Source organism: Delphinus delphis, chromosome 19 (assembly GCF_949987515.2).
Source record: "Delphinus delphis chromosome 19, mDelDel1.2, whole genome shotgun sequence".
In the NCBI taxonomy this organism is placed as follows: Eukaryota; Metazoa; Chordata; class Mammalia; order Artiodactyla; family Delphinidae; genus Delphinus; species Delphinus delphis.
In genome coordinates, this window is record NC_082701.1 from 23,639,935 (window position 1) to 23,658,128 (window position 18,194).

Below are 18,194 nucleotides of genomic sequence, written 5' to 3' on the forward strand. Positions count from 1 at the left end.
CTGCCCCGTCTCTACTTGTGCCGTTCTCACCGTTGCCCATTTTGCTGTGCAACCATAGCACTGGCTAATATTTATGAAGGCTCCCATCACCCTTTGGCCATTTTATCCTTCAAATCTCACTCAGCTTAAACGTCATTTTCTCAGAGAGGCCCTCCTGACTGCCCACTCCACCTAGATGAGGCTTCTCTGTCCTCTCACAGCTCCCTAGTGTTTCTTCACATAACTCTGCATGTTTTGTAGTTATTAATGTGTTTTTGTGTTTAAAGATTAAAGTCTGTCCCCACCACTGGACTGTAAACCCCTTGGGGACAAGGATTGTGTCTGTTTCCATGATTGCTGTATACCCAGCATTCAGTGCAGTCTCTGCCTGTGTTAAGTTTCCAGTAAGTGTTCGTGGAAACAACAGATGAATTAACAGATGGGTAAGAGCCATATCTGCTTTTCACTGGGTGGTGCACACACGAAGACAAATGAACAGGTAGTGCTCAGTAGACACGTGAATATGTTTTGACAACGGGCACAAAGATTTATTTCAGCTTGAACTTGGTTTTGTTTCTTTGGGGTATCCTGGGGTGGAGCTGAGGCAGGAGCTGAGTAAGTGAAGGACAGAGTCCAGTTCTGAGCTGGGTTTGGTCAGAGTCACTGAAACCTGTGCAGAGTGGAGAGAGGAGTGGAGCAGTGGAGAGAGGGTCAGTATCGGCTTAAAGGCAGCAAAGTAAATGTATCCTGGCACCCAGCCATAGTTCAACCGCTCCTACCTCCAAACTACCTCTCTAATTATAAGTAATCAAAATGATTCCCAAAAGCACAGAGACTGTTACCCACTTTCCTGTGGAGATTTTCTCATACTCTCTTCTCCGTTGTTCAGGTCACATGCCTCTCTTCCTTCTAACCCTCTTACAGGAAGCCATCCCAGATTTGTGCCCTCAGTCCCTCAACTTCCCAGCACCGAAGTCTGAATTTGTTTTGGTTTCTGTGCCTCGGTGTCTGCATCTTAAATGAGTGTCCTGTCTCACCATTCGGGTGGGTGGATCTCTCCATGGTATTGAGCCATCCCTTGTTTCTGAGACATAATAGATTGAAAGACTTCCTAGCTTAGGAGGAGGATTTGAGGACTATTGAGACCAGCAGCAGCTACAGAGAAGGGCAACATGCCTCCAACTCTAGGGGTTCCATCACTGAGAAGGTGCCATGGCACAACGGTACCAAGGAAAAGCTAAGGTTAGGATGGGCTCGGGTGGGTAGGGCAGGTGAGAGCAGCATCTCACCTGGAGGAAATTGAGGAAGAAGTGCAAGTGGTACTAATAACTGTCAAGGTTACCAAACTCAGTACTCTGCAGATGTTGATTTCAGCCTTTTCCTCGAATTATCTTATTTAAACCCCACCAAATCCCATGAAGTGGTTTAAGTAGCCCCAATTTTCACAAAAACCCCAAGGTTCAGAGAGTCTAAGTAATTTGTCAGCATGTGTTGAGGTGAAGATGTGAACCCGTGTCTGACCGCAGAGTGCGAGCTCACAACCACTATGCAAGATGCCCAAAGCTACCAAACTCCCACCTGAGCCTGCAGAGCTCCATCTGATCCACGATCCAGGACAGCAGCTCTCGAATCAGTAAATCCTTTAGCAAACCGTCATCACTGGGGTTCTTGGGTAGGGAGCTACAAAGGAGAAAGCCTCAGGCAGGCGCCTTTAGCCTGGGCACCACCCAGAGAGAGTAAATACCGGACCTGGGACTCCAACGTGGTGGGACAAGGTGGGGTGGGGGTGGGGTATACGAGTCAACACAGCTGCCTCTCAGTTGTCTCAGCTTTCAAAGCTCCACCCAGACCTGTGGGCCAGGGAATATAGGCTCTTCCATACAGGCAAAGACAAACGATTCCGGTGGGAGACATCCCACCCATCCACCTCTCCAAGTGTCCCAGAGTGCATTCCAAAACCCCAAGAGATTACTTTGGGAATATTCACTCTTTAGAAGGATCTGTGTCATCAATTCCTCAGCTTCCTACAGAGACGGGGTAACTGATTTCAGGGGACTGGCCTTCAGAGGGTCCCAGTTTCACACAAGCCTTCCTGAAGTTTGGCAGGCAGAAGTGGAGAAGCCAGTTTCCGAGGTCTCTTTTGTGCCCCACTCCTGGACTTGGTGACTCTGCACACTAAGTCATCCACCTTAGAAACTCTGGCCCCAGATTCCCTCCCAGGACCCCCACCCCCATTCCTCCCAGGCTTTCCCTTAGGCTTGGGCTGTCCTCCAGGAGTTCTGTGAAGACCCCTCTTTGAACTCTGAGTAGAAGGGGATGCTTATCTGGGGCCTAGCCCTGCTCTGGAGTCTGGGAGAGGGAACAATGAGGTGGGGTCAAGAGGCACCCCCTCCGCCCCCCGACCCCTTCCCCTGTGGGCTGACTCACCCCTCCTGCTCCCTTGCCTCCTCCTTCCTGTTAGATTGATGGGCCAGCTCTAGGGCCCGGGCCTCCCTCTGGGTGATGTTGTGTTTCCAGCTGGTAAAATAAAGATTAGGGAGTGGGTGGGGCCAGGCGGGACTCCAGATGTTCTCCAGCCCAAAGAAGCTCCAATCTTTCGGTACCTCGACCCAAGGAGCAGAGGGGACCTCTTTCTCTACTCAGCCTCCCCGCTGCTTGTCTTCAGCTATCAGTGACAAGCTTTTCAGGAGCTACCATGCTGGCCAAACAGTGAGGGCAGGGGAAAAGATTTTGCATAGAGAAGAACGATGAAAGCAGTTTATCCTATTTCCAAAGTCTGAAGCTGCCGCCACCAAGTAGTCATTGGCAGCAATTCAGCTCCCCTGGTTCATCCCCAGCCCCCCGGGGATCCTCTGTGAGTCCCACACATCTTCCCGACCCCTCCTCTTAGAAGAAAAGGATTGGAAAATTGCCCAAATCCTGCCCCACCCCCCGACCAGACTGCTGCCTGAGCCAGGGTCCCAGGCAGGGCCGCCATGCGGTCCAGCTCCCCAGCAGCACCTAAGCGAAAGGTGCCACCTGGCCTTGTGCATCACACGGGGGCACAGGGAGCAGGGAAGGGCACGCGTGACTCACTCGCTCTTCTTCCCCTTCTGCGCCAGCAGCCAGTTCACAAAATCTTGTTGGCGGATCTTGTCCATGGCGATGCTATAGTCACTGATGAAAGTGCCTTCGGCGTACCTGGGGGCTCGTGGTTGGGAGCCGCTGGCCTTAGTGTGGAACCTGAGGGGCAGGGAGGGGAGAGAGAGGGAAACCAGGATGCCGCAGAAGGAGCAGAGGGTGCGAAGATAAATGATTGTCACCAGCAGGAGGCTGCTGTTTGGAAAGGAAGCAGCCCATTTCTAGGGAGTCAGTTTTTATGGACACACCCTCTTGTCCATGCATCAAGCCCCCGGGGCTTTATCCTCAGCTCAAGCACCCACTTCCAGCATCCTCAGTGTTTGAGGCTCTGCTTCTGGGCAAAGATCAGGGGTCCCCCTCTTCCCTAAGGACTGAGCCACAGTTTTCTCCTTTGCTCCTCTTGCCCTGGCCCCACCAGATTCAGTTCTTTGGTTCTCAGTTTCCTAATAGTGAGCTCTCATATAACGGCACTTACTATGAGTCAGGTCCTCTACAAGCCCTTGAATACAGAAACTTACTAAATCCTCACACCACCCCAAGGAGGTAGACACTATGTATATCTCCCTCTGGTAAGTGAGGAAACCACCGTGCAAAGAGATTAACTTAGCGTACAGTGAAGGTATGATCCAGGGTTTACCCCAGGTAGTCTGGGTCAAGGTCTATGGTCTTTAACTTCTGCATGATGTTGTCTGTCCTTGTATACGTGTGACAGCTGCATCTCAAACTTAGCCAACTTGACAGGGGCATATGGCTTGTCCTTGCATATGAGAAGGCCTAACTCTACTCAGACACGTCTCTCGGCCTCCCGAACACACAAACAGAACTCCCTGCTATATTCATTCATAATCTTCCCTGCCTTTTCCTCACAGCGCTCATGACAGTTTGAAGCTTTGCCTAGATGGTTCTTCATCTGCTTTCCCCTTGGGCCTATATGCTCCACGAGGGCAGGTGGCATTTGTGGACCACTCTTCAGGTATATCCCTTGTGCCTGGCACACAGGAAGCCTGCTGTAAAATTTGATCAAATGCACACATAAGTGACTGGTTAAGGCTTTCATTAGGAAGGGAGATGCTATCATCTACTTCAGACACTTAACCACTGAGAAGTCCTTCCAGAGATCTAAGCACACTCTCTCCAGCTACAACAGTAGCTCCTAAAAAAGACTCCCTGGGGCTTCCCTGGTGGAGCAGTGGTTGGGAGTCCGCCTGCCGATGCAGGGGACACGGGTTCGTGCCCCGGTCCGGGAAGATCCCACGTGCCGCGGAGCGGCTGGGCCCGTGAGCCATGGCCGCTGAGCCTGCGTGTCCGGAACATGTGCGCCGCAACGGGAGAGGCCACAACAGTGAGAGACCCGCGTACCGCAAAAAAAAAAAAAAAAAAAAGACTCCCTGGTTCTAGCCTCACTCTGCACTCAGACTGCTGAAAAGTTTTTTTCCATCGAGCATCTTTCCTCTTGGCCTGGGATTCCTCCCTTTCTCACCTCCCCCTTGAAAATAGAACCCAGTCACCCCCCGAGCCTCCTCCCCGGCACCTGACCCCTTCCTTCTCACCCCAACCTGGAGTGACCTTCTTCCTTCTCTCCTAGCACCAATGCCAGGAGCAGGGACACCAGCAGCAGAGAGAAGGTCTTCATGGCCAGCATCTTCCAATGGTTATTTCCTGAGCTAAGAGAGAAAAGGACCAGCATGAGGTGGAAGCCCTGTGCTGAGGAAGCAGGCAATATGGCCGCGCACTCCTGGTGCCCCAGAGCCTGTGGGGAGTCTGAAAGCTGGGGGGCCCTGTGCCCTGGGAGTTGGAGCTTTTCTAAGAGGCTAGAGCAACACCTTGGGGATGGTGGGAGGAGCTGGCATTAGAGTTAGAAGGGACATTAGAAGGGATATGGAGCCTGGATGAGAGTGGACCTGCTTCTTGTTTTTTAGGTGGAGTCTGAGTGGAGTGGGAGGAGGGCAGCAGGGGGGTGATCCTGGCAGGAGAAAGCAGTGAAGGCCTGTGTGCAGGGACAGCCCCCTTCCTGGCCCCTGTGGCTAGACATCACAGGCATGTGGACTGGCAAGATTCTCCCTTCAGAGCCTCCAAAGTTCATACCAGCCAGCCTTCCAGCTCTCAGATTGGCTGTCACCTAAATCTTCGCAGCCCTCTTGGCCTGAGTGAAAACCATAAGTAGAACCCCTACCCGCCAGCCTTCACTATCCCCACTTAGGGATGTCCGACGCTTCTGCCGAGGGCAAGCCCCGTTTCATCAGGGCATCTTCATCAGAGACGAAGAACAGTAAGGAGCCTTCCTCCCGAGCCCTGAACACCAAAGCTAGCTCTACAGATGTGTGGATTTTCCTGCGTTGTCACCTGGGTGTTAAAGGAACCCTCAGCCCCACCTTTTCTTTCTTTCACGGAGGAAAAGAAAGTGAGGGACTAGGGTGCCAAACACCTCAGGGGTGCCAAGACCCACCTCCTCTCCAGTGTCCTGTCCACGTCCACGTCCATCCCCATCCCAGCTGCTCTCTTACCAGCCTTCCTTTCCGGCTCTCCCAGAAGAAGGATAGGGCAGGGGTCTCCTCCTCCCTTCTGGCTCTTTGGAACCTGTCTCAAGAAAGTCTGCCCCGGCTCCTTTATATCCAGATATCGCAGATCTACTGATTAGCCTAAAAGCATCTTATCTCAAGAAATTAATCCCACAGCTCCTGCCACATTAAGTCCATTTTACACGTAATAAAGTTGCCCTTTCCACCTGAACTGCGCTAATTGGTAATTAACATTTGGGTATCTCCGGCTGCTCTCTGGGCCTGGCCTGTGGGCAGGGTACCTTAAGTGCCCCTTTTCTTCTTCCCCCTCCTCCCTTCTGGGCAGGGAAGCCCAGTATTCCTCCACTTCCTTTATAGGTGCCCTCAGTTTGAAAGGATGGGTGCCCTTGGTGAGGGCAGGCTTGGGTAAGGTGACACTAACTTGGGTGGGGGGGGCACTGCCATAGACATTAGACTACTCCTGGGTCAGAGAGAGAGGGGCCACAGTGGCCCGCGGCTTTGTCAATGTGGCAGTGTCTCCAGCTCGATATCTAGGGGGTGTCCAGCTGCCTGGGGAAAGGGCGGGAGAGTGATGGAGCAGAGGGTTGAGGGAACATGAAGGATGGGGGTTTCCTGGTGGTAGCCGGTGAACTGAGAACTTCTACTCAAGCTGCCTTCCTGCTGAGGGGCAGGCAGGGTGGGGAAAAGAGGCACATGTACACCGTGGGGACGCAGAGGAAGGCGGACCAGCTACAACTCTAACTGTAAAGATTTATGAGGTCCAAGCCTCTCTCCTCCAATGCTCTGCTCTCCTGTAAGAGAGAAGTATGTGCCCCTGTGTTTTGCCATCAGAGTGGGGCCTCTGAGGCTGCGCTGTGCCTCGATCAGACCCGGGGCCCTCAGACTGGAGACTCCTTGAGGTGCACCCTTTGCCTTTCTCCAAGCACTTAGTGCATGGCTCTGTCCCCAAGGGCTCTCAGTCTGGAAGGGGCGGGGCACAGCCTGCACGTTTGGCCGACCCCCAAGGCCTCCTTCCCAGGCTCTTCCCTCTCCACTCTCTGTGGGTACTTTGAACCCTAAACAGCCCCGCTCCTGCCCTGCCTGTTAGCTGCAGGGCTGAGTAAAGGCCACTTTCCTTTCCGGGTCAACTCCCCAGCCTGGGAGCCGGTCCAGCATGAAATTAAGTGCTTGTGTGGGATGAGAGGTAGCTGACTAGGATGGTCACTCACCTCTGCTTCCTGGAAACCTCCCTGACCCACCACCCATTTTCCACCGTCTCGAAAAACTCCTCTCTGGGCAAGCTCTCCAGATTCCATCTCCTAGCTATCAATGGGCAGAGATTAGACATCAACTCAGATTTGGCCTCCGAAGAGGGTGCGGAGGCTGCTTGTGGTCCTGCTTCCTGCTGAGCAGCACAGTAAATGGGCTCGAAAGGGTTGGTGCGAAACCTGAGCCCCACTGCCGGAGGCACAGCACATCCAAAAAGTGTGGACATCATCCTGGGACCCTAAGTCTCACGCCAAACCAGAGTCAAGGAAGGTTCTGGGATGGGTCCCAGCAGCCCTGAACCCCTGCCTGGTGCTCTGGGGATTCGTTTGGGGGTGAACTGCTCTGAAGGCCAGCTGCACTTTTGGTCCCTAGCCCACTTCCTCTTGGAAGCGACCTCTCTGCAGCCCCCTTCCCTGTTTCCCTTTCATTTGGGGCTCTCATGCCCAACAGTGGACAGATTAGGGAGAAATGTGGCCTGGGTCCTGGGGGAGGGACAGATGTGGGGAGGACCAGGGAAGGAGATCAGAGAAGATACCAAACTCCCAGGGGAACCTACAGCCCCGACCCCGCACGGCGTATTGGGAGGCCAGGGAATGGGAAAGATGGCCTTGGGAAGTTTCTGGAGATCAGAAGGGCCTGCTGGACTTAAAATAGTTCAATAAACCCAACTGGCAACCCAACCAGCCTGTCGATGCCACAATGGGCAGTGCCCTGGTGTGTGGAGTCCAGTGCAGTGCAGGGGTGGGGGCAGGGCAGGGAGTGAGCAGAGCCTCCGACCACAGAGGAGAATTTCTAGGATGTGAGGGATCAGATGGACAGAGGGGATGGGGAAGCAGGAAATGCCCCTCACTGGTTGGAAGCCCAGATACAAACACTGATGGCCCAGAGAGGTGGAGAAAGTCTGTGGGGTTGGGGTGTCTGCGGAGCCAGGGAAGTCAGGGAATCAGCGCAGGAGGGGGTGATGGCAGTCCTGTTGCAGGAGAACCCAGGGTGCTGCTTCCCAGACCCTCCTGGCATCTGGACTGAGGCGCCCCGGGAGCTGGAGTAGCAGAAGAGCTTTGGAGGCTTGCTGGCTCTTCCAGCTCACAGAGGTGACTCACCATCTCCCCAAGGCCCACAGGGCCACCACAGACATTCCAGGCCAGTCTCCGAAGCCAAGACAAGGTGATCCAGAGGGCTGGCTGCAGCCTCCCTGCCGTGGACTCTGCTTTAGAAGTTCACTTGCTCTTCGAGCTCACCGGCTGACTCAGAAAGCAGACATCCCTCTCAGAGCTCACTTACACCAGGTGGCAGATTTTATTCTTCTCCTGAAGAGGAGACAAGAGGTGACTGGAACCCCGACAAACTCTGCTGAGTCATCTGGTCTCTCCTGATTCCTAGAAGGACCACCTCCATCTTTCCTCCCCAGTCACATCGCAAACACAGGGGTAGTCCCAGACATTATTATTACCCACTCAGCCTCCAGTACCACTCCGGTCAAGAGAGATACTTTCCAGAATGATCTTAAAGAAAGTATGTATTGGGTGGGCCAAAAGTTTCATTCAGTTTTTTCCATAAGATGGCTCTAGTAGTGCTTAATTGTCTTTAACTTCATTCAAAACAATTTTGTTAGATTTTATGTGACAGCTGTCATATCAGCGTGCTTTTAAAAAAAGACATCAAAATTGGTGAATTTTTGTGTGAAGAAAAAAGCAACATTTTTGGCATATCGTGCTTTATTATTTCAAGAAAGGTAAAAATGCAACTGAAGTGCAAAAAAAGATTTGTGCAGTGTATGGAGAAGGTGCTGTGAGTGATCGAAAGTGTCACAAGTGGTTTGTGAAGTTTCATGCTGGAGATTTTCCGTTGGATGAGGCTCCACGGTCAGGTAGACCAGTTGAAGTTGACAGCAATCAAATCGAGACATTAATTGAGAACAATCAACGCTATACCACGCGGGAGATAGCCGACATACTCAAAATATCGAAATCAAGTGTTGAAAGTCATTTGCACCGCCTTGGTTAGGTTAATCACTTTGATGTTTGGGTTCCACATAAGTGAAAAAAACCTTCTTGACCCTATTTCCGCATGCAATTCTTTACTTAAACGTGAGGAAAACGTTCCATTTTTAAAACAAATTGTGACGGGTGATGAAAAGTGGATACTGTACAACAATGTGGAATGGAAGAAATGGTGGGGCAAGCGAAATGAACCACCACCAACCACACTAAAGTCCGGTCTTCATCCAAAGGAGGTGATGTTGTGTATATGGTGGGATTGGAAGGGAGTCCTCTATTATGAGCTCTTTCTGGAAAACCAAGCAATTAATTCCAACAAGTACTGCTCCCAATTAGACCAACTGAAAGCAGCACTCGACGAAAAGCATCCGGAATTAGTCAACAGAAAACGCATAATCTTCCATCACGATAACACAAACTGCATGTTTCTTTGATGATCAGGCAAAAACTGTTACAGCTTGGCTGGGAAGTTCTGATTCATCCGCCACAAACACCAGACTTTGCGCCTTCAGATTTCCATTTATTTAGGTCTTTACAAATTTCTCTTAATGAAAAAAAAATTCAGTTCCCTGGAAGACTGTAAAAGGCACCTGGAAAAGTTCTTTGCTCAAAAAGATAAAAAGTTTTGGGCTTCCCTGGTGGCGCAGTGGTTGAGAGTCCGCCTGCTGATGCAGGGGACACGGGTTTGTGCCCCGGTCCGGGAAGATCCCACATGCCGCGGAGCGGCTGGGCCCGTGAGCCATGGCCGCTGAGCCTGTGCGTCCGGAGCCTGCGCTCCGCAATGGGAGAGGCTACAACAGTGAGAGGCCCGCGTGCCGCAAAAAAAAAATAAAATAAAATGAAAAGTTTTGGGACGATGGAATTATGAAGTTGCCTGAAAAATGGCAGAAGGTAGTGGAACAAAAGGGTGAATACGTTGCTCAATAAAGTTCTTGGTGAAAATGAAAAATGTGTCTTTTATTTTTACTTAAAAAACCAAAGGCACTTTTTGGCCAACCTAATACTACCTACAGCCTCTCTTGACCATCTGCTACAGGGGATCGGTTTGGAAGTCCCCTCTTAGCTTTAACCCCAGTCCCTCTTGCTGTTTTCAAAGGGTTGCTTTTTGTATGTTTGTTTTGTCTTTTGTTTTGTTTTGTTTTTGGTCTGCTTTTGTTTGTCGAGAAAAGAGCTCAGTCCTTAGTAATTGCAGCCTAATCCACGGGAGAACAGCAGTGAAGAGTTAGAATTGGGAGGGGGTGGCCACAGGTTCTCAGTTCCGGGGAGGGAAAGGATTGGCATTTAGGTAAAAGGCCAAAGGACTGGCCCTCCCAGGGAGAGCAGCATTCCCTCTCTCTCCCAGGTGGGAGCACACCCCAGGGAAAGGAAGAGAGGGGTGAAGAGTGAAGAGAGGGGTGAAAAGTGAGAGCTTTCCCTTCCTTTTCCTTGAACGGGGACATGAAGGATGAAGTAGTTTCCAGGGTCTCCAGTGAGCCCCCCCACCCTCCCATCAACACAACACACACACATTCCTGCAGTGTGTATGGGGAGGGCCTTCTGCAACTTCAGAAAACATGCCCCTCATTAGTTAGATTAGGGAGTAGCCTGGTAGGATGGAGAGAGGAGTAGAAGTATTCAAGCCCAGCTCTACCTGCTCACCACTCCCGGGGCTGTTTGGCTTTGTCTGGGCGAAGGCCTTACCCACTCAGAGTTTTAGCTTACTTGTCTCTAAACTGGGGTTAAGAAAACAAAATCTGCTCTGCCTAGCTTATAGGTAAGTGTAAAGTGTGTGTCCTGTTAACTTGAGGGCTTCCTGCCAGTGTTGGCTGGTGGTTTTCTCTGGAATTACCTCCCCTATCTCACTCTATGGTGAGAATTAAATAAGATGAAATAATAAGGTCAGCCTGATTCAGCCCAGCATCGGAATCGTGGAAGGCTCTGAAATTCCTGAGTAGGGGTGAGGGAGGGCTTTGGAGACAGATCCATCTATACTTCCTGGTAGGGTGATTTGGAGCAACGTGCCCTTTCTGTGCTTTAGTTTACCTTCTTGCAAAATGGGGAATGTAATAGTTCCTGCTTCAAAGAATTATCTTGGGAAGCATGTATACTTAGATGATACATTATGTTACATTATATCTTGATACTTTAGTTATCTTTTGCTGTGTAACAAATTACTCCAAATTTTAGCAGTTTAAAACAAAGAACATTTATTTCTCACATTTCTGGGGATCAGGAATCTGGGAGCGGCTTAGCTGGGTGGTTCTAGCTCAGGATCTCTCATGTCAGCTGAGCTGCAGTCTCAAAGGAAGACTCATCTGGGGCTGTAGATCACCTTCCAAGCTCACTCCCATGACTGTAGGCTGAAGGCGTCAGTTCCTGAAGGCTGCTCACCGCAGGGCTTCTTTCCCCCAGAGGCAGGGCATGCACCTAAGATGAAAGCCTAAGTGTCTTTTAAAACCTAAATCCAGAAGCAACATACCATCGCTTCGTCTGTGTGCTATTGGTCACACAGACCAACCCTGGCACAATGTGGGAGGGATTACACAAGGCTGTGAATACCAGGAGGCGGGGTCATTGGGGGCCACCTTAGAGGTTGGCTACCATGTGCATAATCAACGTTAAAAAATGATGACCATCATTATCATTAGTATAGAAGATGCCAGACTCATTAAGTGTTTCTTTTCATCATCATAAACTCTGGCCATTTAATATCTATTTATATTTATCTCAGTCCCTATCTCACTGCAAGAGTAGAAACGGAGATGATGTTAGATATTGAAGGAGGATAATGCAAGTTAATGTCTCTGATATGCTACAAGACTAGCAGAGGACAGGTATCAGAATGAATTTCAGGGACTTCCCTGGGGGCCCAGTGGTTAAGACTCCGCGCTCCCAATGCAGGGGGCCCGGGTTCGATCCCTGGTCAGGGAACCAGATCCTGCATGCCTCGACTAAGAGCCCGCATGCCACAACTTAAAAAGATCCTGCATGCCAGCAACGATGATCCTACTTGCCACAACTAAGACCTGGCGCAGCCAAATAAAAAAAATAAAATGAAATAAAAGAAGAATTGCATTCCAAGAGGGTACTTCCTTGGGTAGGCAGCAATACTGCATGGGAGGTATTTATGCTAAAAAATGTTAAGATTGTTGTTTATCTGAAATTCGGATTTAAGTGAGCATCCTGTACTGTTATTTGCCAAATTTGGCAACCCTACCTGGAAAGATTTTTAAAATCCTAGTGCCTCAGTGTCATTCCCAGAGACTCTGTTGTGTCATTTGTCTGGAGATTTTTAAAACCTTCTATTTTGAAATAAGTTAAAACTTACAGGGAAGTTGCAAAACTAATATGGAGAACTCCAATATACCCACAGATTCACCAACTTTCAATATGTTGCCACTTTTCTTCTATCATTCTATTATGTATCTTCTAAACATTTGAGAGTAGGTTATGTCCATCATGCTCCTTTACCAGTTAATATTTTCACCCACATTTCCTACAAACAACGATATTCACTTATCTAACCACAATAAGTACAGTTATGAAATTCGAGACATTTAACATTGATATAAATCATATAGTCCATATTACAATGTTTTCAGTTATCCCAATAACATCCTTTCAGGTATTTCTCCTCCATTCTTAGATCAGGTCCAGGCTCATGTATTGCATTTAATTATGTCTCTTTATTCTCCTTTAATCAGTTTCTCAGCCTTTCTTTCTTTCATGATACTGACATTTTTAAGAGTATAAACCAGTTACGTTATAGCATGTTTCTCCATTTGGTTTTGTCTGAGATTCAGGTTATGCATCCTGACCAGAACACTAGAAAATGAAAGTGTGTCCTTTTCGAGGTATTGCACCTGGAGGAACAATGTTTCCGCCTTCTGCCTTCCCATAACTGACGATAATTTTGATCATCCAAAGTTTTGTTGGATTTTCCCACTGTACAGTTACTATTTTTCTCCTTATAACTAATAAGCAGTGTACACGGAGACATGTTAGGACAATGCACATACCCTCTTCCTCATCAGGCTTCCCCCACCCTCAGACTTATTTAACACCTTTGATGATTCTTGTGTGAACTTATCTTTACTATGATGATGGAAAATGGTCATTTTTCCAAGTTACCACTCCCTCCACGGTGCTGGGATTTTTTTAATGGCATTGTTGAGGTAAAACTGACACATAATTAACTCACATATTTAATTTAAAGTGTACAAATGATTGTTTTGACATGTGTCTTCTCCCATGAAACCATCAGTCCAGCTAAGGTAAGGAACATATCTGCTGTCTTCAGAAGTTTCTTTGAGCCTCTCGCTCTTACTATTTACTCTGTCCAGTCGCTGAACTGCTTTCTGTCACTGTAGATCTGTCTGTATTTTCTTGAATTTTATATAAATGGAATCATACAGTATGTACTCTTCTTGTCTGGCTTCTTTCATTTAGCATACTTATTTTGAGATTCAATTACATCGTATGGCTATATTAGTTTGTTTATCCATTTACCTGTTTTTAGACATTTAGGTTATTTCCAGCTTTTGGCTATTACAAATAAAACTGCTATGAAAGGGGCTTCCCAGGTGGCACAGTGGTTGAGAGTCTGCCTGCCAATGCAGGGGACACGGGTTCGTGCCCCGGTCCAGGAGGATCCCACATGCCGCAGAGCAGCTGGGCCCTGTGAGCCATGGCTGCTGAGCCTGCGCGTCCGGAGCCTGTGCTCCGTGGTGGGAGAGGCCACAGCAGTGAGAGGCCCGCGTACTGCAAAAAAAAAAAAAACTGCTCTGAACACTTGTGGACAAGTCTTTGTATGGACATAATGCTTTTATTTTTCTTGGGTAAATACCTAGGATTAGGGTATATTTAACTTGTTAAGACACTGCCAGACTCTTTTGAAGTGGTTGTAACGTTTTATATTCCCAACAGCTGCATGAAGTTTCCAGTTCTTCCACCATCTTGCCAAAACCGGATATGGTCAGTCTTTTAAATTTTAGCCATTCTAATAAGTATGTAGTGGTACCTCACTGTGATTTTAATTTGCATTTCTCTGATGGCTAATGATGTTGAGTATCTTTTCATGGGTTTATTAGCCATCTGTATATCTTCTTTGGTGAAATGTCTGCTCAAATCTTTTGCCAATTTTTGCGGGGAGGGGTGTTTGTTTTCTTGTTATTGAGTTTTGAGAGTTCCTTTGACAGTTCTTTGGATACAAGTCCTTTGACAGATATATGATTTACAAAAATTTTCTCCCAGTCTGTGGTGTGTCTTTTTTTTTTTTTTTTTTTGCATTTTTATTTTTCTCTTCCAGTTTTAGAGGTATAGTGACATACAGCACTGGATAAATTCAAGGTGTCCAGCATAATGATTTGACTTACATACATCATGAAATGATTACCACAGTAAGTTCAGTGAACGTCCATCATCTCATAAAGATAGAAAATTTTAAAAAAAGGAAAAAATTTTTTTCATTATGTTGAGACTTTTAGGGTTTACTCTCTTAACCACTTTCATCTATAACCCACAGCAGTGTTCATTATGTTCATCATGCTGTACATGACATCCCTAGCACTTCTTTCTCTTATAACTGGGAGTTTGTAACTTTTGACCACCTTCCTCCAATTCACCCTCCTCTCACCCCCCATCTCTAGTAACCACAAATCTGATCTTTTTCTATGAATTTGTTTGTTTGTTGGAAGTATAATTGACCTACAACACTATATTAGCTCCTGGTACACAACATAGTGGTTCAATATTTCTGTACATTGCAAGATGATCACGACTGTGGCTTGTGTTTTCATTCTCTTAACAGTATCTTTTGAGAAGCAGTTTTTTAAAATTTTGATAAAGTCCACGTTATCAATTTGGTTTTTTGTGAATTTTGCTTTTGGTGTCGTACCAAAGCTTTGCCTCACCCAAAGTCACAAGGATTTTCTCTTAGAATTCTTATAGTTTTTGGTTTTACAGTTAATTACATGACCTAAGCGGTTTCATTTAGGTATATGATTGAGTTAACTTTTGTATATAGGTTGGGGTATGGAAGGATATTTATTTTTTTGCATATGGATATGCAATTGTTCCAGCACCATTTGTTGAAAATATTATCATTTCCCCACTGAGTTGTCTTGTTTTTAAAATTAATTAATTAATTTTTGGCTACGTTGGGTCTTCGTTGCTGTGTGCGGACTTTCTCTGGTTCCCGTGAGTGGAGGCTACTCTTTGTTGCGGTGTGCGGGCTTCTCATTGTCGTGGCTTCTCCTGTTGCGGAGTACAGGCTCTAGGTGCGCAGGCTTCAGTAGTTGTGGCACGTGGGCTCAGTAGTTGTGGCTTTTGGGCTCTAGAGTTCAGGCTCAGTAGTTGTGGCTACAGCCTTAGTTGCTCCACGGCCTATGGGATCTTCCCAGGCCAGGGCTCGAACCCATGTCCCTTGCATTGGCAGGCAGATTCTTAACCACTCCACCACCTGGGAAGCCCTGCATTGAGATTTTTAAATGCTCCACTGGTATAATGGCAAGTGCAAGGACTTGGGTCCAGGCATATTTGGGTTAGACTCCTGGTCTTGCTACCTATCTGTGGCCTAGCTAAGCTATAGAATAGAAACAATGATCCTACCACCTCAGGGTATTTACCACATTTTACAATGTTCTCTCTGCATTTCTTCTTTCCTCTTCTGCTCTCCTCCCAGGCAAAGTGCTGGAATTAGGAAAGCTCGTTCTGACTAATGTTTCTTAAACCCTAGGGTCCTCAGATCCAGGGCTCTAAGACAGAAGGAAGGAAGGTATAATGGGTACAGTATACCCATGAACTATTTTCAGCCAGTTAGGACATCAAACCAATCAGACATTATTCCAGGCAAGGCTCTATGGGTAAATTCCAATGCCAAGTCCCTTTGCTTTTGGTGGAAATAGTATAACCTCTTGCCACTTGTGTGGAAGCTCTGCTTAGCCACTCAATATTTGATATTACTTGATCGATGGAATTTTTTGATAGGCAACGTTTTTCAAAATATTGGGCTTATGAGGGAATAATAAAGGAGATCTTAGGTGGTAAAAATAATGAAGCCACTCACTTAGAGACAGGAAGCAACATGGATCCTGCCATGTGGTTTCCAGTGTATTGAAGGACATGAGATCCCTCAGCAAGAAACTCCGAGACTAATGAGGAAGAAATAAGCTTCAGTCTTACAGGTTTCCAGTGAATGCAAATGAGAACGAAAATGACTCAAGCCTGAGAGTTGAAAGGAGCAATGTGTCTGCAAGATCTAGGACAGACTGGGCAGGTGTGAATCCGGGTGCTTGCTTCCTGTTGTTCACCAGCTGGTCCTAAGTTTTAGCACATACCACCTCAGTTTATTATGAATACATGTATAATTAATCAGACCTCTAGCTAAAGTCAAGCCACATCCATGATGGATCAGGGTGAGTTGCAGTTAACCCTCAACCCTGACTGCTAATGGAAAAAGAACTTCTGGCTGCATCAAATCTTGGAAGAGCGGATGAGCCAAAGCTATTCCCTAGCTTTTAAAGGTATTTGGGGATGATTAACTTGAATATCCCTTTTACCTTTTTTAAAAGTTTGTTGTAAAAATGTAATCGTCTAGAAATCTTGAAAATATAGCAGAGTCAAGAGACAGCAAAACAGACAGGGGGGAGAGAAAGGGAGAGAGTGGGAGGAAACAGAAAGAAATCCACTCATAGTCTCAAAACCAAAGAGTTATTGTTAGTGGTGATAATTTTGAAACGTATAGAAATACTGAATCACTATGTTCTGCACCAGGAACTAACGTACTGTTGTATGTCATTACTTCAAACAAACAAGCAAACTCATAGAAAAAGAGATCAGATTTGTGGTTACTAGAAATGGGGGGGTGAGAGGAGGGTGAATTGGAAGAAGGTGGTCAAAAGTCACAAACTTCAAGTTATAAGAGAAAGAAGTGCTAGGGATGTAATGTACAATGTGATTAATATAACTAACACTTCTGTGTGTTATATACGAAAGTGGTTAAGAGAATAAATCCTAAGAGTTCTCATCACTAGGAAAACCAATTTTTTTCTATTTCTTTAATTTTGTATCATATGAGATGATGAATGTTCACTGAACCTGTAATCATTTCATGATGTACATTAAGTCATTACGCTGTACCCAAACTTATACAGTGCTGTATACCAACTATATCTTAATAAAACTGGAAGAAAAAAAGTATTGTTAACAATTTTTCCAAACTTTATTATTTCCATTAATTTTTATTATGAAATATTTATACTTAACGAAAATAATGCAAACTATATACGTACGGTTTCAAGAATAAAACAAACACTTGCATAGCCATGACTCAGATTAAGAACTAGGACATCCATTCCCAATATCTTTGAAGTGCCCTGAGCCTCGCTACAATCATCCCTGTGCTACTTCCCAAAATTCACCATATTCTGGAAGTTTGCTTATCATTCTCTTTCTTTTCTTTAAAGTTTAACCTCTTTTGGATGCATCTCTGAACAATATATTGTTTAGTTTTGCATATTTTTTTGAACTTATATAAATGGAACCATAATGTGTATATTACTCAGTCTCTGTTTTTTTTCTTTTTTTCAATCGACATTACGAAATTCACCCATGCTGATACACATTGCTAAAATTCATTCACTGTTACTGCTCCTAGTATTCCATTGCATAACTATACCTGGCTTTACTTACCCACTCTCCTGTTGATGAATATTTGTAGCGTTTCTAGGTTTTGTTATTATAAACGACGCTGATGTAAAATATTCTTGCACACGTCTCTGGGTACCCACGTGCAAGAGTTGCTGTAAGGTAATTTCTAGTCTTTATGCACATGTAGTTTTTTTTTCAATCACACAGACTATATGAGCACAAATACTGAATTTTGTGACATGCATTTTTTGTAAGCTTCCCCCAAGTTTTTCTAAATTCTGAACATAATTTTTTTTGATGTTTTAACACAAATGTAGTTTTATTTTATTAAAGATTTATGCTAGTAACTGAGTTAAGAATTTACATACTCAGGTAAAATAAGATAAAGGAGAAAATTCAAAATAATAAGACATGTATTCAAGGAATTTTATACAAAATACTGAGTCCAAACAATATCCCCCAATTTAACTCTATAACAAGTGCTAAATTATCTATTTTGGGGACTTCCCTGGTGGTCCACTGGATAAGACTCCACACTTCCAAGGCAAGGGGCACAGGTTAGATCCCTGGTCGGGGAACTAGGACCCCACATGCTGTGTGGTGCAGCCAAAAAAATAAAATGAAATAAATAATCTATTTTGTCAGTAAAACTAATATTACTGAGGTTACACTTTGAAATGATATTACCTCTGTTGTATTTAAT

At 46.3% G+C, this 18,194-nt stretch overlaps 1 protein-coding gene across 1 annotated transcript; it reads right to left on the reverse strand.

Moving 5' to 3' along the window:
* Nucleotides 1–639: 639 nt before the first annotated feature.
* GIP (gastric inhibitory polypeptide) lies at nt 640–4,741 on the reverse strand. The gene is made up of 5 exons (XM_059996623.1): nt 4,656–4,741; nt 3,055–3,201; nt 2,407–2,496; nt 1,558–1,659; nt 640–649 (listed from the first exon to the last, which is right to left on the reverse strand). The coding sequence occupies exons 1-5, from the start codon at nt 4,739–4,741 to the stop codon at nt 640–642; spliced, it is 435 nt and encodes a 144-aa protein (XP_059852606.1).
* Between the last annotated feature and the right edge of the window lie 13,453 nt (nt 4,742–18,194).

Excerpts from the sequence above, each read along its gene's own strand:
- GIP (XM_059996623.1), bottom strand. The coding sequence starts at position 4,741 with ATGCTGGCCATGAAGACCTTCTCTCTGCTGCTGGTGTCCCTGCTCCTG. Across the intron at positions 3,202-4,655 it reads AAGGAAGAAGGTCACTCCAG|GTTCCACACTAAGGCCAGCG; the intron begins GTTGGGGTGAGA and ends CCTGCCCCTCAG. Across the intron at positions 2,497-3,054 it reads CAGAAGGGGAAGAAGAGCGA|CTGGAAACACAACATCACCC; the intron begins GTGAGTCACGCG and ends TTATTTTACCAG.